At 41.2% G+C, this 26,991-nt stretch overlaps 3 protein-coding genes across 8 annotated transcripts in view; 1 reads left to right on the plus strand and 2 right to left on the minus strand.

Annotated features, from left to right (window-relative positions):
• Window positions 1-2,096: 2,096 nt before the first annotated feature.
• si:ch73-43g23.1 (serine/arginine repetitive matrix protein 2) lies at window positions 2,097-10,609 on the minus strand. Its single transcript, XM_041990523.1, has one exon. It carries the CDS (start codon window positions 10,607-10,609, stop codon window positions 2,603-2,605), a length of 8,007 nt encoding a protein of 2,668 aa, XP_041846457.1. The 3' UTR covers window positions 2,097-2,602.
• Window positions 10,610-14,838: 4,229 nt separating this feature from the next.
• rmnd5b (required for meiotic nuclear division 5 homolog B) lies at window positions 14,839-22,070 on the plus strand. 5 transcript variants are annotated; one of them, XR_006011043.1, is made up of 11 exons: window positions 14,839-14,922; window positions 16,248-16,420; window positions 16,607-16,749; window positions 16,836-16,973; window positions 18,634-18,734; window positions 18,938-19,104; window positions 19,348-19,513; window positions 19,692-19,794; window positions 19,880-20,034; window positions 20,152-20,321; window positions 20,414-22,070. XR_006011043.1 is itself a non-coding variant. In XM_041990407.1 (10 exons), exons 2-10 carry the CDS (start codon window positions 16,282-16,284, stop codon window positions 20,213-20,215), a joined length of 1,176 nt encoding a protein of 391 aa, XP_041846341.1. In that variant the 5' UTR covers window positions 14,839-14,922; window positions 16,248-16,281; the 3' UTR covers window positions 20,216-22,070. The 5 variants fall into 5 exon arrangements, 4 of the variants coding, with proteins under 4 accessions (XP_041846341.1, XP_041846342.1, XP_041846343.1 ...); XM_041990407.1 differs by having other exon boundaries at window positions 20,152-22,070; XM_041990408.1 differs by having other exon boundaries at window positions 16,274-16,420; window positions 20,152-22,070.
• Window positions 22,071-23,066: 996 nt separating this feature from the next.
• n4bp3 (NEDD4 binding protein 3) overlaps window positions 23,067-26,991 on the minus strand; it is a 28,612-nt gene continuing 24,687 nt past the window's right edge. For both annotated transcript variants that reach the window (XM_041991035.1, XM_041991036.1), the window contains exons 4-11: window positions 26,428-26,640; window positions 26,184-26,305; window positions 25,899-26,094; window positions 25,718-25,810; window positions 25,379-25,630; window positions 25,003-25,261; window positions 24,433-24,743; window positions 23,067-23,830 (exon numbers count right to left, since the gene is read on the minus strand). In XM_041991035.1, coding sequence (XP_041846969.1) covers window positions 23,738-23,830; window positions 24,433-24,743; window positions 25,003-25,261; window positions 25,379-25,630; window positions 25,718-25,810; window positions 25,899-26,094; window positions 26,184-26,305; window positions 26,428-26,640 — 1,539 coding nt within the window. In that variant the 3' untranslated portion in view covers window positions 23,067-23,737. The remainder of the gene's footprint in view (window positions 23,831-24,432; window positions 24,744-25,002; window positions 25,262-25,378; window positions 25,631-25,717; window positions 25,811-25,898; window positions 26,095-26,183; window positions 26,306-26,427; window positions 26,641-26,991) is intronic.

Consider the following 26,991-nt stretch of genomic DNA (forward strand, 5'->3'; position numbering starts at 1 on the left):
CCCACACACTCCTGGGTGTAGCAAGAATGGTGAACCTACTGCAGTGTGTGCAGCAAGAAGTCAAAGAACCATAACAATAACAAACACTGGAAAAAGCCTAACTAATGTTGTCATGGGGTCTGTTTTGTGTGTGTGTGATTGGAAAGCAGTCAAAGACAATGTGGAGGATGTATGTGGACAATTGTGTAAATGATGATATATAGAACTCTAAATTTTTCCAAATCTATTCTAAATGGGCTGTCTGACAGCCTCAGTTGGATAAGCTGTATTTTTATTTATTTATTTATTGATGCTGGAGAGCAGGTTGTTTAGCATTAGATATGTTTTCTAAGAAGTTTTCTAACTCACTAAAGCTGCTTCTTGGGGTAGACCTAAGGTATGTGGAAGTATGTACATTCGTCTGAGAGTAATTTTGTTTGGGCGAGTCAGGAGGTTTACACAGATTAAGACTAAGGTGTGTCTAATCATTATCCAGGATGTGATGTGACAATACAGCTTTATGGCAATAAACTTAAATATTTCATTGGACAATTCTGAAGAAGTTGAAAGAAAAGAGTCTGGGTCAATATTTGCTTTCTGTGAATGATTTATCAACGTTTTTAACGTTGCTATACAACATGAACTGATGATATCACAGGCACCTCTCATGACTTACGCCATAATTAGACAGGCTCAGTCTCCTCCTAAGTGTCTTCATGCAAGCTGCTGTGATGGGGGGTGTGTGTGATGGGCGGCTGTAGCTCAGGACATGTCAATCTTTTGACCGGAAGGTAGGCGGATCGATTCCAGGTTTCCACTGACAACATGCCGAAGTGTCCTTGGGCAAGACACTTAACCCCACGTTGCCTCCCGATGTGCCTGAATGTGTGTGTGAATAGGTAAATGTGATAAGTAGTGTAAAGCGCTTTGAGTGGTCAAACTGGCTGGAAAAGCGCTATAAAAGTACAAGTCCATTTACCATCCATAAAACCTCAAGACTCTTTCTAGACTCAGTTCTAGTTTATGTTAGACAGACATTAAAGCAAGAGTTTCTTTAAAGCAACCACTGCTGAAAATGAATCTTTAACACACTTTACCAACTGCTGCTGATGTTGTGTCACCTCCACATGGGAGTGTGGACATTCTTAGTGATTGTTTTCATTGAAAAAAGTGTGCACATTTGCAAACACACTAATGCCCGTTGTAGCTCATTAATTTTACTGCCTTCCACATTAAACAAAGCAGAGCCACTCACAAGTTTGCCTCCAGACGCAGTTTACAGGGCCAGTTTTTAAGAGAGGGGCCATTAAACTGTCTAACTGTAGCTGGATTTCCTTACAAGCGTTTAGTGGATGTTGGTGTAACTTCAATAGAGAGCTTCCTGATGAGCACTGGTCTTTGGCGCCCTCTGGTGGTGATAGTGGTACATGCTGTTTTAATTGCTGCAGCCCCGTAATGAACAAATTTAATATTTTTGTCCGTGTTAACAATCACTGCCACTAGGCATTAAAAATAATTAGTCTGCATCAGTTTTACCTTATCTCACTGAATGATTCCAATTTTTTATCCACAGTGGTAAATTAGTGACATCATCAGTTTGTATTTACTGCTACACAGCACCCTCTGAAGGCAGAGAGAAGTTGTACTTCTTTTAGTTGAATATGTTTAGATCTCTTCGGTTTTAGTTTTCTTATTAATTTGTCAAGGAACATGCATAAAAATATTGACTTATTTGGTGAGGATGCACTAAACTAATCTGTTTTAAAAATCTGCATGTTTGATGACCATTAAAGCTAATGCTTTGTTATATTCTGCACTGTCATCACGTTTGTATAAATTCAATGCACTGATGTTAAGTAACAAAAATGAGTTTGTGATGACAGGAAAAAAAATCCTTGACTTTATAAGATTTAAAGGTACAATAAAATATTTTTTTCCTGAATAATATATGATATAATCCCTGCATTTTCAAACTGATCAATAAATTATAAGGCAACATGCCAGAATTACATTTTGCATACAGATCTTGCAAGATTACATTAGCTTCAATGTAACATGTATATAAAAATATAAATCTATAGATAATTAGACAAGAAAGCATGGAAAAAAGAGAAATGCATATTCAAAATTTTTATTTGCATTGTTGCAACGTGTTACGGACATCATGTGCATTACCTCACTCATTAAAATACATTAATAAAATAAATATGATGTTCTTTTATAACAGGATTTTCAAGTTTTTCATTTGCTATTTGTTGGGAAAATACACACATTAGTAAATCAGTAAACCAACAGATGTGTAGTGTTTGTGCCTCCATGTAGAAGTTACAGTATCATTTTTGTATCCTATATAAAAAAAATTATAGGTAACAGTCTTAATAACACCTTATACAAAATATCTACTTACTTGTATTTTAAATGCTGTTAGCCTATAAGAATCATTTAGTGAAAACAGCCCAGCACATAATATAGCAGCAGCAAAGACACAACAACCAAAGAATTGCTGTCTTCAGTTGCAATGTTAAAACTCAAATAACATTACAGGCTAACATTAGAAACTCCCTTTATACACAGTGTATTTTAAACCCAACAGGCTCCAGGAAGACGGCCTCTACCCTCTATTTCAGGACCTTTTCCCCCCTGCTACTGGTAAGTTAGGAGGATGTTTGTGGTAATAGTCAGGTGGGGTGCGATTTGGGCTCGCATTCATCCCTGTAGGGACATAATACATGCTCTCCAGGTAGCTGTGGTCCAGTGGTGGATGATTTTCAGGCTGTGACTTGGACCCTGGACCTAAGGCACTCCTATAATTGACCCCAGGTCCGCTTGGGTGCATTGCTGCTGCAGCAGAGGCCTCAGGATATCGGGGTGGCTGAGGCTGAGCCTGGGGGTGAGCTAAGGGAGGAGGAGCTGCGCAGGGCATGTACTGTGGAGCAGGGGCGTAGATGTTGGGGCTGTGGAGAGGTGGGAACGGGGCTGCTGGAGGAGGATACAGACCAGAATGAGACATTGCTTGCTGTGGGATTAGGACTTCCACATACTGGCCAGTCTCTGGGTCAAACAACATTTTCCTCAGTGGCTGTACAGGCACCTCGATGTAAAAATATTTTCCTGTTTCAGGATCCAGGAGCACTCTGCGTGGTGTCTGTCCATAGCTACTTTCTGAGAACAAACTGGAGCTGTCACCCCCGTATTCAGACCCATAGGAAGGCCCCATGTTTTGAGGGCCACACAGGTATTGAGGATCCATAGTAGTAAGGCCAGGAGAGTGACTGTGACCAGGATCACTGTAAGGAGCCCCAGTAATATTTGGTGGCTGCTGATGAGGAGATCTGTGCACAGGAGGCCTTCGAGGGTCAATATGCTGGTTTGGCTGCAGTGAGCGATCAGTAGAGCAGGCCTGTATGAGTGAGGGGTGGGGAGGACAGGGACCAGATTGGTGAAGAGGCTGGTACATAGAAGGTGGCTGGTTTGGACCAACAGGGCTTGATTTGGGAGAGCCTGGTTGGTAACTCATTGGCTGAGGTTCAGGTCTGCACTGATGGAGTCGGAGAGGGGGGTGGGTCATTGGATAAGGTAGTGCCTGGCCCGGTGAGTGGGGTGGGGCAGGTGGGGTGAGGTCATGGGGGCTGCGATGATGGTGGGGAGGGGCAGGAATAGGATGAGATTGACAGCCAGCTGTGCAGGAGCAGGGAGGATGGCGGGATGAGGGTTGATGGCGATTTTGCCTCATGGAAGTCAAATCTGGGAGCAATAGTGGACTGAAGCTCTCTCTTTCATCATAGCTTGGAGGGTCATCTGAGGCATAAAAATGTAGCTCATCTGTTCTTTGGGCATGCTCACTGGAGAGAGATCTGTGGCCCCGCTGATTTGTGTATCTTGGTACTTGTGCTGTGGAAACACCAGTGGCTTGTTTTGCATTGTTTGATGTAACAGGCATAGCTTGCTCAGGAGGATATGTCACCCTGGGATGCTGCAGTTGGTTGTCTGGGTCCATAGGAACTGGCTGACTGGCTTCACTGGGTCTAGGGATTTGGTTTGGTTTTGGATCAGAAACTGAACCTGGAGCTGAGGTTCCACCTAAGCCAGTGGCTGATGTTGCCAAAGATGCAGGCTTTTGTGCATGTCTAGAGCTCTGAGGAGAGGCAGTAGGTTGTTGCTGCTGTCCACTGTCAGCAGCTGCCTCTGTGTCTGATGATGATGATGTTGGCTGGTTTGAGAGACTGGGGATGGTGGTTGTTGTTGTTTTATGAGGTGGAGGTTTAAGGCTGGACACAGTAGACACAGCCAGTTTTCTTGAATAGTTTGATGATGATGCAGATTCATTGGAAATTTTCCTATAAACTGTGGGTGAGCTCACCACAATAGTTTGAGGCCTCTCTTCACCTTGTGGTTTTCCATTTGATAATGCAGTTGATGCTCTCTGAACTTCATTTGGTATTGCTCCTAAATCCAAAGGTTTAAATTTGCAGCTTGGTTTTGGAGGCACAGCTGGCTTTTGAGAGTTTTTAGCTATAGATTTAACTTCGATAGTTTGAGGCCTGTGGTTTCCTGTAGAGTTAGCGGGCATTTCTTGTTTCTGTGGTTCTTTAGACAGCGATTTAACCTCGATCGGCTGCTGTTTGAATCTCCTTATTGCAGGGGACCTCGGGGGGAAAGTTGGATCTAGTCTTTTCACTGCTTCAAAGTCTCCTATATCTTTCTGTTTGGTGAGAGGTGGTGTTTGCTCCTGTGCATTGCCTCTTTGTATTGCTGTTTCTTTTCTTGGAGGCTTAGTGCTAATTTCTTCCTCTTCTCTGGGCTTTGCGGGGGTGTCTGCGGTGTCAGCTGCTGGTGGGCCTGAAGTGGCAGATGAAGAAGAGAATGTTCTCTCTCTGTTAGACTCAGTCAAAACTCCATCTGAAGAAGGAGTAGTCTGAAGGGGGATCTCCAAGCAGTTCACATGCTTACGGGGAACTCCTTTACTTCCAGCTGCGTTCTGGTTATCACCTACCACTGCGCCAATGTCAGCTTGGTAGCCTTTCTCCTTTAATAGCATTGAAACTGAGTGGCCACCACTGCCAGGGGTAGTGGGTCCAGGTGAAAGTGAAACAGGATCAGGAGCTTGCATTGGTGTAGAAATCTCCTCCTGGGCTGAAGATGCAGACATGTTGGTTTTGTTCGGCCTTTCTCTTATCAACACAACAGCAGTGGACACCTCTCTTTCCTTACTGGGCACTTTAGGGAGGCTTCCAAGCATGGGGGGTTTTCTGTCTGTCCTTGTCACCCCAGGCTTGTCTTCGCTTTCTGACACTTTGTGGCTTTCTGTCATGGTCTTTTGTGTTTCTGCTGTAATGTTTACATCATGTTTGCAGAGCTTCTGAGTCACCAGGTCTCCTGTTGTGTGATCTGGTGTGTTTGAATTCAAGGACTTGGTTTCCCTGTTCACCTCCATAGAAGACTTTGAAGAGGCTTGGGGTTTTTCGTCTTCATCTTTCTTGTTGCTTGACATTTTATTTTTGTCATCTTTACAGCAAACAGCCTTGTATTCTATTTGCATTGGCAGTGGACCTGACAGAGAATTGCTTTTGCTCTTAGCAGGTGGAGCTAAGTTTAGCATCTCTGATTCTTTTGTGTCCTCTTTCTGCTCTTCTTTACTCTCAACCAGGAGCTCCTCTTCCCTCTCCTCTCTTGCCACTTCCCTCCTTATCTCCTGTATCACAACCCTCTCTTCTCTTGCTGTGGGCTTGTCCCTAATTTCTTCATTTACACTTTTCATCCTCTCTTCATTTTCATTTGATTGCATTACAGTACTTGCTGCCTTGAAGGATAGATTATATGTATTTTTCACAAGCCGCCTCACATCTCTAACTTTGTGAATGGGGGCCTTAACTCTGCTGTTGTCCTGTTCTTCCTCTGTTTTCTCATCTGTGTCAGTCTCAGGCTTCTCTTCCTTTTCGCTGACAGACGCATCTGATGATAAACCTCCAGGTTTGCTTTCTGCTTCAGGAGTGAGACAGACATTTAGTGAGGCCTTCTTTTTCTCTACAGATTTGAGTGTAATCTCCTGTGTTTTAGATGTGTAGGCACATGGATCACCCTGGAGTGGTTGTTTGTGGTCCTCTGTGTTTTCACATTCCTGGTTTCTGTTAGTCACCCTCACCTGTGTGCCACTAGCTCTTCTGACTGAATGAGACCTGGTATTTGCTGAGTCACTTTCCTCCATTACGTTTGTTTTGCTATCCTGTAATGCAGGTCTGAAGTTTTTACTATCAAATGGCACTTTTAATTCTGATTTAATCTCTGATCTCAAAGATGTTGCGCTCCTGCTTTGAGAATCAGCCTCTTCGCTGTCAGTCTGAGAGAAGGTAACACTTCTGCAACTGCTGGATGAGCTTGGCCTGTTACTAGATCTCATTCCATGGCTTTTGGATGGTTTAAGTTCATCCTTTGTGCCCAATTCCCCCTTTACAAAAGGACGCTCAGACGAAGGACTGTAATCTGACTGAAGACCAGACCTCTGATTCCATGAGTCAGGTTTTGGGGATTCTTTAAGAGGTGCCACTGCGCTCTCCGTTGGCGGGATCACTTCTTCACATGCTTGCTCATCGGGTTGCCTGTCAACACTTTGCATCTTCTTGGATAGCACACTCTTAATGAGGCATGAGGCCATTTTGGTTTTAGTGCATGTTTCATCCATAGAAGCAGATTTCTGGAGTTTGGACTGTCTTTCCTTTTGTTTATCAGGCTCAGGACTGCACTCTGATGGGAAACACTCTTGCATTGCTGCTGGTGTGCTGTGTTGTCTTAGAAAGGTCCCTCTTGGGTGGCTCTCTTTAGGGGGGCTTTCCGCCATCACAGGTAGTCCAGGACTGCTATTTTCACTGCTCTCATCCTGCTTTCCTTCACCATTGTTCTTTCTTTTAAGCTGGATCTGTCTCTTCGGCACTCCTTTTCTCACCTTCCTGTAATCTTCTCTTTCCACAGCCACATCTATGCATTCAAAGCTGCCCAACTCATATCGCCTTGAAGGGTCAAGGCCATCGGAGTTGTATGCAGATGGTTGCTGGAAGGAGAGCTCATCATGGTCCAGCTTTGGTGCAGAACCCCTGAAGTCAGCGTAGGCCGGCCAGGAAGCATTGACCCCAGCTGGACTCTCTTGGGTGGAGGGTTGAGAAATGTTTGTAGATGAACGGTGGCTGGAGTTGTACATGTCAAGGTAATCTACTTCAGGGCTCGACAGGCTGCTGAAAGCCAAGTCTGTAAACCACTTCACCTCATTGTCTGCTTCATCAAGTTCACTTCCCATGCTGGAGCAGGAACTCTGACAGGGCCTGTTTGAGGCAACTTGTCCAGGAGCGTTCCTCTTGTTCTGAGGTGCAGGGAGTTGAGGTCGTCTGCTGGCACTTCCACACCTGCTGTCTTGTTGATAAGCAAGTCTAAGCAGATTCTGTTGTTGCTGTAGCTGTCTTGTCGCTAGCAAGCTTTCTGAATAGGAATGCGCTGTTGGCAGTCCCTGACGGGTCTCTCTGCTTGTGGGAGCTGCACTGCAACTCACAGGTCCTTTTCTATTCCTGGCACTGAATGACAGCTCAACCTGTTCCCCTCTGTAACTGGTAACTTGCTGCCACCCCTCCCCTCTTTCAGGAGTCCCCTCCTCCCTCTCTCTCTCTCTGTCCATCTCCCTCTCCCTTTGCCTCACCATACCTACATCTCTTTCCAGCTCCAGTGGCATTTCCCTTTCCAGCTCCAATTGCCTTCCCAGCCTGACCCAGTGGGGTTGGCTATTATTGTCAGTAGGGTCATCAGTGGGGCTTTCCCTATTTGTCGTGGCTTTCTTTAAATTACCACTTGATGAGGATGCTAAAACTTGAGAGGGGCTACGGCTTCTGTTCTGCCACTGTCTGTATGGTTTCTCAGGGGCTATGATGTGGACAGGTGTAAACCTAGTGAGAGGCGGAGAGGGAGTCTGCCTCCTGTTTACATGGTGGGACATGTCCTCTGTAAATTTGCCAGTGTTTTCACGTCTAACTCTGGTTAACAGCTGTCTTCTCGAGTTCACAGGTATGCAGGTTGATGCTGGTGAAAAAGAAGTCAGGGAATAAGAAGTGGGTTGAGGATGGAGGCTTTGTTGTGGCTGCAAAGTTTGGTTTGATGAAGCCCTGTGGACAGGTGAGATGTTGGGGTTCCTGTCCTTAGGAGCTATAGGATTAATGGAAGGTGACTTGGTTTCACTTGGAGAATTTGTATAAGTATTTTTTTCCCGATAAAAGGGTGAGTGAAGGTCTTGTTTTTCCTCAGTGAATGAAACTACTTTTGATTTATTGTGAAGATATGCTTCCTTTGCTGTTTCTTCTATTTCTTTGGTTTGTTCTAACAGTGAGCTGTCTATACTTGTATCTGATGAGACAGATACAGGTGAATGAGCTGCCACTACTGGTGAGTTGTTTTTAACTTCAGCAGCAGCTTCTTTCTCTCTCCTGTCAAAATCGGGTGACTCGCTGTTTTTTGTCAGCTGTGTGGGGGACTGTATTTTTATAATATCAACAGAAAAAGAATTATTTTCAATGACAGGTTTGTTTCTCATAGAATGATCGGGTTGTGTACAGAGGTGGTTATATTCTGAGGGAAGGGTTGCTGGTGAATGTTGATAACTCTGCTCAGGAAATGGAACAACAGGGGATGGATCTCTACTTGTGCACGGAGGTGAAGGACTTTGATGCTCGTCAGATGAAAGGGTTTGATATCTCGGTTCTGGTGAAGAGGTGAGATGATTTGGCTGAGGTGATGGTGTTTGAGGCAAGAGAGTCGCTTCAGAGCGTAGGAAGCTTGGTATCGGAGGTGACCCTCGTGGGATACAAGTAGACTCTGCTGCACTGCTGTTTATACTGTCTCTGCCTTCCTCAGAGAACATAAGGGTCCTGTCTGGCTCTGGGGTGGAGAGATGGGAGAGCTCGGGAAATGGGGGACTGTCCCTGTCCTCAGGCTGAACAATAGAGTAAGAAATCCCTGTGATATGAGGCGAGGAGGTGAAGCTTCTCGGTGAAGCTGATCCAAAGAGAGGCTCTAATAAAGGAGAAGCCAGTGTCGTCTCCACTTCAGAGGGTTGCTCTTTCCTACTGATCTCAGGTGAAGATGCTATAATCCTGATCTCAGGTGAAGGAGAAGTGTATCTGTACTCTATGGGGGAGCTATTGTTCTTTATTCCAGGTGATGGAGATAAACTATAATCAACCACAGGTGAAGATACCTGGGTCCTGATTTCAGAAAATGTTAAATTATTCCTTATTTTAGCTGAGGGGTCAGGAGATGGACTTCTTGTCCCAGTGTTGGCTGGAGAAGCAGTACTGAGAAGGACAGGTGAGGCACTTGTATTTTTTGAATCAAGTGAAACAACGCTCCCCACAAGCTCTGGGGACGTTGCTATTGAAATGACAGGAGAAGGGGGTGTGTATTGAGGGCCAGGTGTAGAAACACTGCTGTGCGGTTCAGATGATAACCGTATATCTTGGCTCTCAGGAGTTGTTGCAGTGTCTCCTCTTGAAGATGAGAGATCTGAAATCAATTCAGGAGTATAAACAGAATCTTTTATATCAGGTGTGGAGCCTCTGCTAAATAGATCAGGTAGGGAGACCCCCCCTCTTAGCTCAGAGAAAGGAGATGATGCTTGTGGATCAGAGTTAGGGGAAGTATTTCTAAGCTCAGGGGAGACCACTATTCTGTCTGACTGAGACTCTATCTCTACACCACTGAGTAAAGGTAAAGGAGATGAAAGGATGGCTTTGGATTCAAAGTCTGAATCTGTAAAATTCTGAGAAAAGTGTGTGATCTCAGGTAACACTTTGCGGTTTGGATTTAAGAGATAGGCTGTTGACTCAAGCAAGTCTTGTGGGAAGGAAGGACTCGGAGTTAAAGATGGATTTGAGGGGCTGCTTTGTTGGTCTGTTAATGAAGGAGTTATTTTTGATTCAGATTCTGAATGGGTTTGTTTTGTATGAGGTGATGATGATGAAAGTCTTTTTTCAGCTGAGGAAGAAGACAAAGATGACAGCCTTCCCTCTGGACTGAGGGTATTGGGGCTACTATGTCCAGGAGAGGGTGTCCTCTCACCACTGTTGAAGACTTGGGATGGGCTAATTGAACTAAGCTGAAGTTCCGGTGATTTGCTCTTAGGTGTTAAATTTGGGATACTGTCCTCACCAACTTGTGGATGTTCTGAGCTCAGCACCTTACCCTCCAATTGCCTCTTCTCTGATGACTCGTTTTGCAAAGCTGGGCTATAAACCCTTTCTCCTGAGTCTTCAAAGCCCTCTTCTCCCTCACTGGATCCCTGCGCAGTGTGGTATGAGCCAGAGGAATCGTTCAGTTCATCCACCAGGGGTGATGCAGCAGCTGTGCTGTCCACCTCTCTCTGAGAAGGGACAAAAGCCCCAGCAGCGGGGCTGCTTGAGAGGGACGACGACTCACAGTCGTCCCCAAAAATGTCACAAAGGCAGGTAGTCTCAGAGATGGCGCTGCGCTGAGAGGGGATGTTGATAATGTCGTAGATTTCAACGTGGTTAGGGGTGCCGTCACGATGGCAAAGGGAAAAGGTGTGGGGCGCACTGCGCAGGAAGGAGTAGCTGTCCCCCTGGAGAGTCCAGCTGTCCATTGCTAGTCCACAATCTCCAAATACTCAGTGTGGCCGGTCCAGGCTGCTCCTTTCGTCTGCCCTTGGGTTTGTTCCTGCACTAGAAATAAGATATGGTAACCTGGATGGTGTGCAGCTCATTCATTCAACAGTACCGCAGCATTAGATAAAGATCACTGTGCGGTAACGATTTATGCTTTTCAAATCATCTCCATTTTATTCACATGCCATCAGAAAAAATCTGTCTTTTGATCATCAAATGTTTTGAGAATACTTACAGCTACAACATCTGTATGACTATCACTGAAATAGGATGAAGGAAAATAATTTGAAATTAACATTTCATTTTAATTTGACTGCAAGTCTTAAATTGCATGATATACAGACATTCTCTATGTGATTAAAATATCACAATCTTATTTAGACATTATGAATAAACTGACTTTCAGTCTGAATTAGTTAGCTTAATCATCTGGACTGACAACATATTGAATTAGACCTGAGAAAAGCATAATATTAATCTATATTGTCCTCGTGTAGCACTGACCAGAGAAGCAGGACATGCTCTTTGTGCAAGAACAGAAACACAAAATGTCTGCTACTGTACCTTTGGCCACTGATAAAACTTTCCCGATAGCATTGAGTTCCTCAGTGTTGCAATATCTGCCCCTCATCCAACAAACTCTGCAAAAGGCTTTAAGATGACAAGACCCCGTTCATAGGGTGTATCCAGGACTGAGCGGCTCCACACAGTAAAGTCTGCAAGTGCCACACTGACTGGACAACTTTAGAATGTCAAAGGCACTGCCATGTATCAGACTTGAATAGAAAAAGGAAAGAGATGGATCTCACTCAGACACATTACATCCCCTAATACTCTCTTCTCTATTTCTGCCCCACCCCTCTGAGCTGGCATCGGGGAAAGCGCTTACTGATGTAGCCTGGATCTTTTTTCTTCTGCAGACTGGGGTTTGGTTTGGCATTGGCTTTTCTGTTTGAGCTGGGTAGGGTACCTCACAGGGGGCGGGTGGGTTTATAGTTAGCAACAGATGCTGATCCGGCCAGCATGGATAACTGCGCCTGGAATCTGACACTTACAGCCAGCTCAGTCACAGGGCTTCTCTATATATAGACCCATATTATCAGGGCCAGATAGACGTAGCTTTAGCCTTTTGCCGGGGTGTACTGGTGGGAAAAGAAAGCATATATACTGTGCTTGAAGAATTTCACACACATCGTCCACTGGACTACAACATGTGAGGTTGTACTCAACACTGAGGGTGTAAAGTAAACTTGTCTATGTATGGCTGTATGTGTGAAGGCTAAGGTGTGGCTGGAGAACAGGTCAAAGGTGAACATTGACCACCCGACCTTAACGGCTCACATGAAACCCTGTGCACTGCTTAGCTAGCAAAACTTGTATGGTAAGGTGTGCTGACATATTTTAAGGTACTTCCTTCCACCAACAAATTTTAATGTCCAGGACCACTGTGGCTAATGAAACTTCAGTTTTAGATACACAATCATGCTTGACCATTATATGGCAAAGTGAAACTGCCAAAATAGAGGATGATTTTATTTTCCTGCACTTATCTAATAGTCATACAATAGAAGGGCCATCTGAGCTACACTGAGGTTGTCTAAACAAATTTGACTGTGGTAAGTTCAGATAAGCCCTCTGTCCCTACCCTAATACCTCATGTCATTATCATTTATCTCTTATTAAGTTGTTTGGGAAAAGCCCTGGAAAAGTCACTATGTACAGCTTTCTTTTTTTTATATCTCAACACTGGAAACTTAAGCTATTTATGCATAGAAATACACATAAATAAATCCACTTCTCTGTTAAAAGTAATGTTGCAACAAGCAATTTAAGGGTGTAACATCCATGACATTATAGTGATTTTTTTTTATCGGGCTAGTTCTCTACAAAACTATAGCTTTGTATCTTTTAACAGCCCCAATCCCTTAAAAACCTGTCACTGTTTATAGATTGGTATTAGACTCCAGGTATTAGTTTAAGATATCCTGGTCATGTGTAAGAGAAGATGGGTCACATGATTATTTTAGAGCTCTTGTAGTAAACCCTCATACATTATTACATTATGTTTTGTAACTATATGAAAATTTTGCTTGGAAAGCAGTGCAAAATATTGGCTTTTGCAAACAAAAGAGGTTTTAAAATGATAGAAGAACATCATACTTGCATTGCTCTACTTGTGTGCCTTGTATGAGATTAATTCAAGTGTGCTGAAGTGCTGATAAATTTAAACCCGTTGTGGTTAAGTCAGTACAGTAAACTGGGGGAGGTCTCAGTGGAAAAGAATGATGAGCACCTCAACAATGGGAAGCTTTGGTTTACATCACTGATAGATTAGTCACACCCGCCTTCTCATGCACAAAGACCTCACCCACCATCACCCTTTACACAAATAAGCCAGGCAAAAACAATATACTGTATTGGAAGCTTAAAAGGCAGAGAAGCTATACAACCTATAACTACATCCTCCAAAGGGGCTTTTTACTACAGGTTCAGCGTCCAAAGTTAAGCAAATGTCAAAGACTGACTGCTACAATGCTTCTATATGTGTAAAGATAAACATGACACCTTTTAAATATTCCATTACAGATACTTTTTCTTGTTGAGGTTCCATCTGAGGAATACGATGCTAAACAAGGATCCAGTCTTGTGATAGGTTATTTAAGTTTATATGACAGTAAATATATAAACCTAAGATCACATTACAAATCCATCTTTTTTGAACTGACCCAGTTGCTCCATTTGGATGTGCTTAACTTTCGATTGTTTCAGCTTTTTGCCATGGTCCACCTTGTTTACTGCTTTTCTGAAGTGACCATGTGTGTATATATATATATATATATATATATATATATATATATATATATATATATATATATACATATTTCCTTCAGAAATGGAGTAAGCAAGGTGTATATACAAACACACACACACACACAAACACAAACATATATATATATATATATATATATATATATATATATATATATATATATATATATATATATATATATATATATATATATATATATATATATATGCATATATATATATATATGCATATGTAAACATACATACACACATTAAATAATAAGTAAAATTAGCATAGAATGTTACAATTATGTAAGTATATATGCTTATAATACTTATATATTAGGTAACAAACCTTGTTTAGTTTAACTATAACAGGTAAAACCTAGTTTATAATTATAAATTTCAGAAGGAACAGGAGTAAACAAAGCACTGTTAATATCCTGGAAGAAGAGGTGAAAGTTGTAGAATACAAATACCTGGGAGTTCAGTTGGACAACAGACTAGACTGGTCATTTAACACAGAAACCATCTATGAGAAAGGACAGTCTGAACCAAAATGTTGCATATCTTCTACAAGTCTTTTGTGGAAAATGCATTCTGCTTTGCAGCCATCTGTTGGTGCAGCAGCATCAGAGCCAGAGACTGAAAGAAAATTAACAAAGTGATCAAGAAGGCTGGCTCTGTGTTGGGGGCAATGCTGGAGAATCAAGTCAAGCAACTTTATTCATGAGCACATTTAAAAACATATATTGACCAAAGTTCTGTACAACTAAGAGTGATAAAACAGAAATAAAAACAGGAAAGTAAGCTGCACAGGTTGCTAAAAAAAATGAAGTTATTCAAACTCTGTCAGTCAGAGGCCTCTTCAAATATGAAGTAAGATAGAAAGACATAGGAGATCATTCCTGCCAGTAGCCATTGAACTCTGGAACAATATTTGGACTGCCAATTAATTATTGTTAATAACACAAATTTTTTCCTATTATTTTTTTTTATTTAAAAAATGCTTTAAATGGATAAAGTAGGCTATTTTCCATTTATTTTTTATTTATTTCTAATAAAGTTGCATATATGAATGGAATATTGGATAACAGTTCATAAGCACTTCGTGCATATTTTATGTGGAAATACTGATATTTCTCTTAATTTTAATAAAGAGCTGACTGAAATATTGATAATACTTTAATAAAAGAAGCATACGTTGTCGCCTGCTTAGTCGAAGACATGTAAATTACGACGTGCTTAAAACAAAACACACAAACAAGCAAAAAAAAAAAAAAAAAAACAAACAAACAAAAAAAAAAAGAACACACTGACACTGACAGTGAAAACTTTAAGTATATAAATATAACTTTCATTCTGAAAGCTACCTTTAGCGCAGTGTGCGACACCGGAAGTTCCGCATAACGACTTGTGGTGGAGTGTTGCCATAACAGGCAAGTGGCTAACGCTAATGTTTGCTAACTAATTAGCAGGATAGGTAAGTGTTTGTGATTAAGGAATATCTTCCAAATTTAGTTGATCGGTGAAAGTTGTCTAAACGGTTGGAATAATGCTAAGTGATAAAGATGTACGAGTTGCCATCCTCTTCACGAATTGTTTGTGCCTTGTCAGTCAACAGCAAGGCTAACATCTACAAGATAACTAGCATCTAGCAGTGGCGAGCTTTTGTAGCCAAGAAGCGACGGTAATACCGTTTGTTTATGTTAGCTATACGGCAGTTTATTGATATTTTTTCTTTACCTCTCCAAATCAAAATACATGGTTTGTAAGCGATGGCACGTATTTTATATAACTGCTAGTGAATGGTAAGGTAATACGAAACGCAGTGTTTTAGTGTCTAAATAGTAATCTATTTTAGCGTTAACGTTAGCTATTTACGGTAGGTGGACATTTTCTGTATTGCGCTTACAAATAACGAATTACAATATACATGTACAGCTGTCAGTAACTTTGAAGCTCATTTAATTATAAAGTAATTGCATCTGCAGGCACAACAGGCATAGAAATTACACATATGAACGTTATGTGGTTAATAAATTTGACCCCTATATGGTTGAGAGGTTGGTAAACAGCAGGCCGCAGGATCCACGGTGTGTCTGCTTTAAAGATTTACAGGCCCAGCTAGTTGTTAGCGTTACTCCACTAAGCCAAACGTTTCATCAAGAGTCACGTAATTAATAATTAAAAAACGACAAATAAATAAAATCAAAATGTCTGCATCCAGTTAGAGGTCCCTTAACGCACCATCATAGGCTTACTGTTATAAATTCCTATGTTAAATTCCCATTGAATGGTGAAATTGTAATCCAAGTTTTTAATCATGCTATATATTTTTTTTTTACAGCCGTGTCATTTGAGAGTTGTGGTAGTTTTAGTTGTGTCAGAACATGAAATATTATTTATTTCATATGACCATCTGCATACTGTGCTGTGATTCTGGTCTTTTAAAAAGAAAAAGTTCTCATTTTTCCTGTAACTTATTAGTCAAGTTGGTTAGAAAATAGAAGGTAAAACTATGTTCCGTAGTGGGTATAAATAATTAACACAGAGGACTTCTAAAACTCTCTTTAATTGTGGCATATCTGAAACTTTATCCATTAATAAATAAATAAATAAAAATAAAGGGAAAATTATGTTGACAGATACTAAAGAGGAAATTTTGGCTTCCTGTCAGGTACAAATAAGTGGGAAGAGAACAATTCAAATGACCTTATTTTGTTGTCTTTTTATGACGATTTTGGTTATGTTATATATAATTTTTTTCCTTTTCTTTATTTTTCCCCCTTGTTTTCTTAAATCTAGGTTTTGTCATTGTGCTTGTGTTCTAGTCTGAACCATGGAACAGTGTGCCTGTGTGGAGCGGGAGCTGGAGAAGGTGCTCCATCGCTTTGTAATGTATGGCCACCAGTCTGAGGAAAGGTTAGATGAGCTCCTGCGCAGTGTCTGTGAGATACGAGGGCAGCTAGTTGCTTTTGGTAAGAAAAATACTTACAAGGTGACTGAACACTATAACTTTAGCGTATTAATAAGTTTTGAGAATTAAATAACATAAGTAGCTGAAATATTGCTCTAATCTGCTTCCTCAATGCTTTATTTTGACTCGTATTGCATACTTTATTTTAGATGTCTGCAGCCGACCTTTTCTTTTTTCTGCCTATCAGGAGTACAAGATGCAGACTTATCCGTCCTGACCCAGACTATGGCCCAGTGTTGTAAGAATATAAAAGAAACGGTGCAGATGCTAGCTTCTCGACATAAAGACATACATGGCAGTGTGTCAAAAGTTGGCAAAGCCATTGACAGGGTAAGGACAGATGAAAACTTTTTTTTTTTTAAATATAAACATATTTGGGGTACATAGGCTTCACCTATGACTTATTATTTTTGTAGAATTTTGACGCGGAGATCAGTGCTGTGGTGGCAGAGACGGTGTGGGACACCCCAGAAAGACAGAAATACTTGAGTGAGACCATTGTGGAGCACCTGTACAGGCAAGGAATGCTCAGTGTAGCAGAGGACCTTTGTCAGGTGAGTGTTTGTGGCCTTATAACTAATGTTTTTGACATTACCTTATTGACTTTAAGGTAATTCCTTTGTGAAATGTAGATGAACTGAAAGTTTATTGTAATTATTTTTGCTAAGATTCCCTCTAAATAATTTGATTGACAGCAACTCAAAAGGGACATCATACTGATCAGATTAAAATATAATTGAAAGGAACATTGTATCATCTCATCACCACATTTTGCGCTTAGGATATTTTATACGCAGATCAGTCTCATTTCACTATTTCTGGTCAGTAAGTGGTGGGTAGATAATGATTACTCATAACGCAACCACAAATTTGATAAAGGTATTATGATGTGCAATATTCCATCTGAAACAATGATGGACAGATATGGACTTAAAATATCTGAAAATATGACTAAACGTTGCTAAGTGTAAGTGTGAAGACAGTACTGAGGGTCTTAGAAGCTAGTCTTGAAAACTTTGATTTCAAAGCCAGCAAAGAAAGATGTCATAATTTAGTCCGTTTTCAGGGAGCTTAGCTATCTGTTGCTTGACACAGAAGACGGACCTATATTACCCGGAATCGCGGGGGCAGTTCTGAGCAGAATAGCTGAGATACAACCAGTGAAAGAAACAAACCAGAGAAGAAGAAAAGGACCAAGATGGGAACAAAAAAAGCAGAAGAAGAATGAAGTAGGCTTTTGGAGACAGACTGCAAGTGTTTAGGGCGTATTGGGTGGTTGGTAACTTTAAAGCGGCGTATTACCACTGCTAAATGGTGTCTGAAATTGATGTCGGCTGCGGGAGTGAACTCTGAACCTAGCGCTGCCCACTAGAGGAGGAATTGACTTAACAACCATGGCAAAGCAAAAGCACATGGAAGTACGAGGACGGCCATGAATGACGACGTTTGAAACGGGACATTGCCATTTATTTTCGTACGTAAGGGAGCATGAATGGGACTTTAGTCAGTTCATCTAATACTAGTACTATCTAATGTATAAATTTAGCACTTCATATACCATATAAAAAGAGTTAAATTAGGAAATAATGTAGCAAATAGACTCTGGTTAGATTGCAGTGATCTGTATCAACTGGTTCTGCTTCCTGTAGTCAGGCACCAGATCTGAGGACCCTTAAGTAGAGACCATGTTTTGGTCATATAAAAAATAATATATATACTTGAAGAACAGGATAGCCAGTAGTCAGTACATGAAGCTGTTAACATTTTGCTGTGCTTATTTTTTGTCTTTTTAACAGTCTTATAATTTAGTGACAATGTGTGGTATATGATTAATATTTATTTATTATCTCTAAGTCAGTCTGTCCTTGTATTTAAATACAGAATTATTTGTTGGAAAGAAAAACTTCTCCAACAAATAATTTAAACTTTATTAAAGGAAAAAGATAACTCCAAATGAAAGATTAATACAAAAAAAAAGTTTAGTGTTTTAGTGCATGTATGATCCGACTGCAGCAGTTTGAAATCTGACAAGCAAAAGAAACCGCCTCAAGGAATTAGTCTGCGTCAGTTTTGTTGCTTACTAGCCTTGTGAAATAATTGACAGCAAATGATGGAAAAGAATCAGCTGATGCTTATTATCTCAAAATTACATTTAAGCTAATCTATTTAATTCCTTTGAAAGTTTTTTTTTTTTTTTGTAATTGTGTTTTCCAGGAATCTGGTGTAGTTATTGACATGAGTATGAAGCAACCTTTCCTGGAACTGAACAGGATCCTTGAAGCTCTGAGGATGCAGGACCTTAGACCGGCATTGGAGTATGTTGTCTTTCTATACATCATCTTTTTGTATTGCATTAAAATTGAACTGTGTAAAACCAGCAAATGTCTTTTCCAAAAAAGAGATTTTCATCATCTAATTAGTTTAGTTTTACTTTGGTCATATGAAAATTTTAAAGTCTTCATTTTGAGTATTTACATACAGTACTTGACTGTACACGTCCTTGCTTGTACTCTGCTAGATGGGCCGTTACAAATCGTCAGCGTCTTCTGGATCTGAACAGCAGTTTAGAGTTCAAGTTGCATCGCTTGTACTTCATAAGTCTGCTCAGTGGAGGAATTGGCAACCAAATGGAGGCCTTGCAGTATGCCAGGCACTTCCAGCCCTTCGCCACTCAGCACCAGAGAGGTCTGTAGTAAAAAGTCATGCTGATGCCACATCATACACAAATGCCTCAGTTGTGTTTAAAAAGTTTTATATAAAAATTTTAGTAACATTAATTTTCACTCTTTTAAGACGTGTCCAGTATGTTCCTAAAACAGTTTGGATTTCTTTTAATTTTACAAGAAGGGATTAAAGAATTTCAAGGAAAACAACCTCAGTTAATGAAGTATTTTTTGTTTTTAATTGTTTTCAACTTCTTCAATGTAGATATCCAGATATTGATGGGGAGTCTGGTGTATCTACGTCATGGCATCGAGAACTCTCCATATCGCAGCCTGCTGGAGACGAATCAATGGGCTGAGATCTGCAACATCTTTACCCGGGACGCCTGCGCTTTGCTGGGCCTCTCCGTGGAGTCTCCACTCAGTGTTAGGTCAGACAAACAGACAGTAGTTTAACAGATGTGACCCCCAATTTCCTTTTAAAATGTAGATATAATTTATTGATTTATTTCAGAAGGACATAGAAACAGTGATGCTGCATTATCACTCCGGTCTTGGGTGATTTTAGCAATGGCCAACAGTTATTAACTGCTGATTTTGCTCTTTCAGTTTTGCATCAGGTTGTATGGCCTTGCCAGTGCTGATGAACATTAAACAGGTAATCGAGCAGAGGCAATGCAGTGGAGTCTGGACGCACAAAGATGAGCTTCCTGTAAGCCCTTGAATATTCATTAAGCATCTGTCCTGCCACTTCATTCTAAGCTTTCACTTAATTCAGTCTCTGTGCATGTATGTAGATTGAAATTGATCTAGGGAAGAAGTGCTGGTACCACTCCGTGTTCGCCTGCCCAATTCTCCGGCAGCAGACCTCAGAGAGCAATCCTCCCATGAAGCTCATCTGTGGCCATGTTATCTCCAGAGATGCTCTCAACAAACTTACTAATGCTGGGAAGTAAGTCAGCCAAATGGCATGGTTTATTTGTAAACATAATATAGCTGGAAAACTTTTTTTTTTTTTTTTTTTTAATCTTCCTGGATAATAATGTCTTATTCCTTCTGTTATTCTCAGATTGAAATGCCCATACTGCCCTATGGAGCAGAATCCGTCACATGCCAAGCAGATCTACTTTTGATACCACACTCTCCTCATCAAGGATGAAGTAACCTGGAGTTCTTTACGTTTCCAGGACCCTTTACTCTGGCCCTTCTCTTCTGTCCCTGGCCTCTGGGCCTGTTATTGTAAGCATTAAGGTTTTATCCCAGTGCTCCTCTGGACAGCCTTGGCCATCCTTTAACCCATCTCCGACCCTCCAACTTTGCATCATTTACAGAGTCTAGCAGGGACGGTCCATCGACAGCTTGTAGTTGAGTGAAGAGTCTGTCGGAAACATCCTCATGAAGAAGCACCTCTGAAAAGGATTATTTGTTGAAACTCATTTGCAAATGCCTGCAGAGTTATAGGCTTATCTTTTTGGAAGTATGTAATACGATTTAGTTTTTGTTTTCTCTGCTTTACTGAGTTGGATGACTGCTTCAATTTTCTTTTCCTTTTTTTTTTCTCACAGAAGCATTTGAATGATTATGAATGGGTGTAGAGTTTGAGTAAATGGTATGGATTCTGCTTTCTGAATGGTAATAAACTTATATTACACATGAGAAAACCCACAAAGTAGCAAACTGCATTGAAAGTTAACTATTGGCTGGTGAAGGAAAGTGGAAGAGTGGAGGTCTATTTTGAATTGAGCTCTCGATTGCGACCCATTCCTCCTTTGTGTTGTAATAAAGGCCTCGCATAGCCTAAAGGTCGCTGCCGGCTGATGCACAACGATGAATTCATCAGCTTTTGTTTTCTGTGACTGCACCAGCAAAGTTTTCCTCATTATAGAAGCCATTTGTCTTGTTCTATGTATGTATTTAACAAACATGACAAAAAGCAAAACAAAAATATATACTACTGTGAAATGTGTTCTGTTCCTATTTTTCATTACAACACCCCTCCCCCCATGTAAAATAGTAAAACTATACAGCAACATGCGTAATCCACTCTACTGCATAACTTTGAGAAGTAGAGGCTCAACAGTTGGAGTTATTTGTGCCATCGCTTCAGTCTGTGTGTCCTAAGCTAGCACGCCATGTGATTTGAAGATGTAAATTGGTGTGGTGGTAGCCATAGTATGACTTGCGGTGACTGTGGGCTTGTGACTAAGCTTTACGTATCGTGGATGGGGAAGTCTTCTGATCATTGTGGCTGTTTCATATATACTCAAAAATGCCTCTGCTGCATAAGGTTAGCTTTTATTTGAGGGTAAGTCAGGATAGTAATAAAATCCATACATTTCCTCAGGGTACATGGTAATGGTTCATACCACACTTTGCATTTAGTATTAAAGCTGTACATTTATATAAGGAGTCTTGAACAAAGATTACACATATTTCACTATTGAGACTGATAGTTGTGGGAGTTACTGGAGTTTGTAAATATTCAGTTTTTCATGCACCATCTTGCATTTGGATCCAGTGTGCAGGCAGTTGGATGTACAGTAAAGTGTAAATGGTCAAATAATAATAGTGCAAGTTCTTGGTGTGACCTCTTGGAAATGGTGATGTCACCTCACTTTGTAGTGAGGCACATTTCTTCAACAAGCACTACATCAGCATAGCTCACTCCGGCGATGCAACAACACCCTCTTGTATCAGATCAGTTAAACATTTTATCCCTTTCATATTGAATGTGTTAAACTTACCCGTTCAATTTGGAAGTTTTTGTTGAGCTTTCTCTTTTCTTTCTTGGGTTGACAATCACTTTTTGCTTCTTTTGAGTGTCCCTTCAGGTAGACTGCTAGCGCCTTGAACACCTGTCCTTTTCATTTTGCTGAATGTTTGCATTTTTCTGCTTTTGTGTGTTATGCAACTTTTACTGTATATATTTATCCTCTAACATGTTTCATATACTTGCATCTGATATTAAAAATAAAAATTTATACTTCAGTCAGTTTTGGAGGCTTGTTGTGGCATTTAGTGGTGGATTTCTACAATGACATGTCATTGATGCCCCTTCTTTCATTACCACTTGGTGGCACTGGTGCTGCATTTTCACTTAGTAAATTAAACAAACTTGAAGACTTGAGGTCTTGGGTTTTAATTGGGGAATTTCACAAGCAGGAGCCATTTTTTATCCATAAATTATTCACCAATGTTTAACCATCATGTTAATTCTTCAGATAAACAGAACTGATGGAATTCAGCGCTTCAACACTCCCACAGGATGAGAGCATGCATGATAAAGACTCTTTTCTCATCCCACTTCAGTAAATCACTCAACCTCACTGGAGCTGTGCAGTTATATTAAGCCCCAGTTTATATAATGTTTTAAATGCCAAGGTAAGGGCCGTGTGAATCATCCCAGCTCAGATTCTGACCCTGCTTAAAATATTAACCTGCATTATGAACTTGCATATTTTTTCATTTTGACTATTTCTATGCTTTCTCTCACTTTTGTTACCATATATATATATATATATATATATATATATATATATATAGTTTGTAGTTTTGATGGTCTTTATTGACAGAAGTGCTGTTTGTGTTTTTTCTTAAAACAATGATCCTCCTCTGCTTCACCTTTCTTCTGTCTGTACAGCTGGGGACGGTATGGGAGGGCTGATGGGTAGAGCAGGGAGAGGCTGAGATAATGATCCAAGGCTATACCTCTAAAAGCCACACTAGCCCAAAAAGCTCATGCTGCTTCTTTCAGTCTGTCATAAAGCTCCTCTCCTTGGGTTTTAGTGGTACTCTCTCTGGAGAGTTTAGCTCTTCACATCAGGCTGGCCTCTGAGCCCTTGAGTTAACGCAGTCCCTTAACATTTTGACCTTGACTTCTATCAGATTTAACTACACAAAAAAAACCACCATATAGCAGCTGGCTGCTTAGACCCAGTTTTAGAGGTCTTCACAAGTACACCATTAAAGTAAAACAAAGACATATTTATCATTTACAGTTTATTTCAGTAAATAGACAAGAGTCACAGTATGTTGACAGGTCAAGGGAGCTGGCTTCTGAATGTTCATATATTAATTAATGAGATCAACTTTCACTTAAGTCATGCATTCGAGCATGTGCAATGGCTCGCACTAAAAAGCATGGCAAAAATAATCATCGTTCACATCTACCGATCGCTTTTACTGCAATCAACAGATATAGAAGAACACATATTTAAGACAACAGTGGGCTTGGAATACAACCACAAAAAGACCAATCAAATAAAAATTACACTTATTTACAAAATATATAGGTCATGTCTGAATGGAGGCCCTAATGAGTGAAACATTTTAAATATTTCCAGCCTAGGGCACAGATATGGCAAAGATATAGCATTAACTACCTTTGTGCCAGATAGTTTTTAATCCTCTACACTTAACCCAGAGACGGAGCTTTATTACCAGAACAAGGGTTAATGTGTAACAATGCAAATCTGTCTGCACACGCTGGACTGGGGCTGAATTATTACTGGACATCCATTTCAGTGCTTTGGTTTCTATCAAGACTCTTCATCAGTTTAACAAAGTTAGTCTTTATCATACACCAGCTTGCTCTCTCACAGAAGTTGTAAATGGGACAGTTTGAGAGCTTGTCTGTGGTTTTTCCAGAAAAGACACTATTCTTCTGCTGAGGACTGATGTGGCACAGACACTCCTGTAAACCAACCATCAGTATGACTGGGTTCAGGCGGAGGTGATAGATCCCGTCTCTGCAGGATAAGGAGATAAGACAATCAACAAGGGTGAAGGGGCAGAGAGGGGAGCACAGAAGAGGATCTATGGAAGTCTCTTTTTACCAGGAAAAGAAAAATGAATGAGAAAATGTGAGATGCAGTATTAGGTACCATATTTAAAAAGTTACAATCACATAACTCTAACTTATTATATAATTCATTTTTCTCATTTCATGTTTTCAGTATAAAACAATTTCACAAATTAATTCTTATTTGGGACCAACTATCCATTGCAAAATGCAGAGCACATAATTTTGGTTTTGTTAAGAAAAACTGACTATTTACTACTAATTTTTCTAAGATTTTGACTTAGTAAAGTAAAACTGAGTTGTAAATTGGGACTTTTTTTATTTGACATTTTTTTAATTTCATAATTTTGACTTACTATGTTAAAATTTTAAGTTTGGTTAAGTCTTGCTTTTCTTTTGCTGGCACATTTGAGCTTCCATAGTTGCCTTTGATTCACATTAAAACAGTTTGCATTGCAAATAAGTCTGTGGCATTCAAATTTCAGATGATTCAATCCTCTCTATCCACGGCAGACTCGAAGAAGGTGTGTCCTCTTGTTTTTCACTTACTCTCTCACTCCTCATCTCTGGCACTTCCCCTTCCAAAGTTTCATCTCTGCCCTCTCCTCCCTCTCCTGCTCCCCCACCTCCCCTCTCTCTGCCCGCCCTCAGCTGTTGCAGCTCCCTCTCGAGGGCTTCGTTGCGGTGGTACATCTCTAAGTAGCTGGCCTGCAGCTCCTTCTGGTAGCGGATGACCTTGTCCTTTTCTGTCTGCCATGTGTGCCTCTCTTCCTCAAAAGCCATGGCCTGAGCTTCGCTCTGGCGTCGCTCCAGCAGGAGCTCTGCACGCAGACGCTCCTCTGTCGGCCCCCCGTAGCCTCCTGCAAAGAGAAGGTTCATCCAGCTTCAGACACTGCCTGTTGTTAAAATGGCGAGGTCACTCAATCTGATTTTGAATCTAAACTTTGAAACATTAATTTAAAACAACCCAAACAAATACCTGCTGTGTTGTTAAGAAACCAATTTAAAATGATACATGGGTTTTGATCAAACGTATTAAGGTCCACTGTTCTTGTAAAGTCTCAAGACCACTGGATTAAGGTGTTATTTCTTTAATGGTGCCAATTTTTTGCAAGATACCTGTTGTCCCTGCTGATGAATTCTCTTCAGCACCTTTTCCATCTTCACATGCACCCTGAGAGTAACGCCTGCCACGATGCGTCCCCTGCAAGATTAGCTTCAGAGCATCTATCTGGGCCTCCTTGCTGCGCAGCTCTGTTCGGGTTTCCCTGAGCTGCGTCTTCAGTTGGAAGATTTCGCTCAGCTTCTGGGTTACCTCTGCCTGGGAGTCCCTCAGCTGCTGCTTCAGCAAGGAGATCTCCCCTGACTTCTGGCATACCTGAAAGAGAGAAAGAGCGCAAGGGTCATATGATGGTATCTGTCAACATCTTGTCTGTAGGCTATAACTGCATAAAGGAGATTGATCCTGCAATAGCCTGTCCTCCGAAGCCCTTACCTCCCACTGTGTCTCCTCCAGTGTCGGACTAGTTGGCTTCGGCATGGCTGCAGCCTCTTGGTTCATTTCCCTTTTTAGGCCATTGAGCTCCTCTTGAAGACGATTCTTCTCCTGCTCAGCCTTAAACAGCTCCAACTGCAAGCTGCGTTGGGAACGCTGAGCATGTTGGGAGACCTGACGCAGCTTAACAGCATACAGTCGCTTCAGGTCTTCCACCTCCTTCTCCCACAGGCGCTGTTTCCCTTCAAACACCTGCATGCAACAAGCAGATGGGGGTCTAACTTTAAAAGAGAGTCAGCAAGATGTATAGATTGTTGGTGAAGAACAGACGAGATTCACCTGAGCTATGGCACCCTCGCTCTCATCTAAGTTTCTCTTCATCTGTTTGAGTTCATGCTCTTTCTCCACCAGGCGCTCCTCCAGATCCCGCACCTGGAGAAGACAACAGGGTGAATGACATCTGTCAATCATACTGAGCTGATCCTCCTCTCATCCACTTATACATCTGACCCACACTCACCACGTCCTCCACAGAGAGGGACAGCGTCCATTCATAAGGAGGCGGAGCCTCACTTCCGTATGGAGTGAGGCGGCTCAGAGTGGCCATGCTTCGACACGGCATCTCCCCTATAACCATGCCTGCTGAACCTATGTTCTTCATGCCCAGAGATGTGCGGTCTAGGGAGCCAATGGTGTTGATGTGGCCCATGGAAGCACTAGGTTGAAAAAAAAGTCATTAAAATCTCTTCAACCCCCACAATCATTAAAAACGATTAGTTAAAGCAACATTGTCACTGCAGCAGACCTGATCTGAGTCAGGTGTGGGCGGAAGGGAGGTCGGTACGGCGGCAGGCTGCTCATGGAGTTATGGCCCGAGTCTGATAGGTTATCATCCTCCTGGCTCATCACACGCACCGAGGAGAGGGCCTGTACACACATTATTATTATTATTATTATTTAATTAAACAAACAGTAAACAAGATGACAAGTATGTGACACCTCCTTGCCAAAGAGGAAGTAACTGATCACAGTGTTTATTTTTAGGATACCTTGGTGCCACCTGATGTTGGTCCACCGTGGCGGGAAGGTGAGGAAGACGAAGAGGAGGTGGAGACTGCTTTAGGGACATGGGCGTATGCTCTGTGCAATCCATTAGACAGGCCATGATCCATATCTTCTGATTTGGAAGACGGATAGAGGTTTTGCATGGAGCTGAAGTTTTTGGGGGTGACAGGCTTGAAGGCAGAAGACCTAAAATGAACCTAAAGAATAAAAGAGGCAAGGCCCGACAATATTTAAGGCATTTTTCAAAGGGTGCAAAGACAGCTAAAAGAGGTGAGGAGAGAAAGACATCACTCTTAAGAAGAAAGGTTGGGCTATGTAACATAAATCACAACCTTTCTATTAACACACATCCTCTGTGTTTTTAGTGTTGATCAATCCCAGCAGAAAAAAGGTGATATTTGATCGCTGCAATAAATCCACAGCACAGCAAGTGGCAGATTTTCAATCTGTGCTGGTGAGCTGGAAGAAATCTGAGACTGATTTATGCTGGTAACAGGTTGAGGGGGTGTTGCATCATGCTGCTAGAGATGTATGAATGTGATACTGAT

The sequence above is a fragment of the Melanotaenia boesemani genome, chromosome 7 (genome assembly GCF_017639745.1).
Source record: "Melanotaenia boesemani isolate fMelBoe1 chromosome 7, fMelBoe1.pri, whole genome shotgun sequence".
Taxonomy (NCBI): Eukaryota; Metazoa; Chordata; class Actinopteri; order Atheriniformes; family Melanotaeniidae; genus Melanotaenia; species Melanotaenia boesemani.

Coding starts and splice junctions, on each gene's coding strand:
- si:ch73-43g23.1 (XM_041990523.1), bottom strand. CDS start 10,609: ATGGACAGCTGGACTCTCCAGGGGGACAGCTACTCCTTCCTGCGCAGT.
- rmnd5b (XM_041990407.1), top strand. CDS start 16,282: ATGGAACAGTGTGCCTGTGTGGAGCGGGAGCTGGAGAAGGTGCTCCAT. Junction 16,974..18,633: donor TAGCAGAGGACCTTTGTCAG/GTGAGTGTTTGT, acceptor TGTGTTTTCCAG/GAATCTGGTGTAGTTATTGA. Junction 19,795..19,879: donor CGCACAAAGATGAGCTTCCT/GTAAGCCCTTGA, acceptor GCATGTATGTAG/ATTGAAATTGATCTAGGGAA.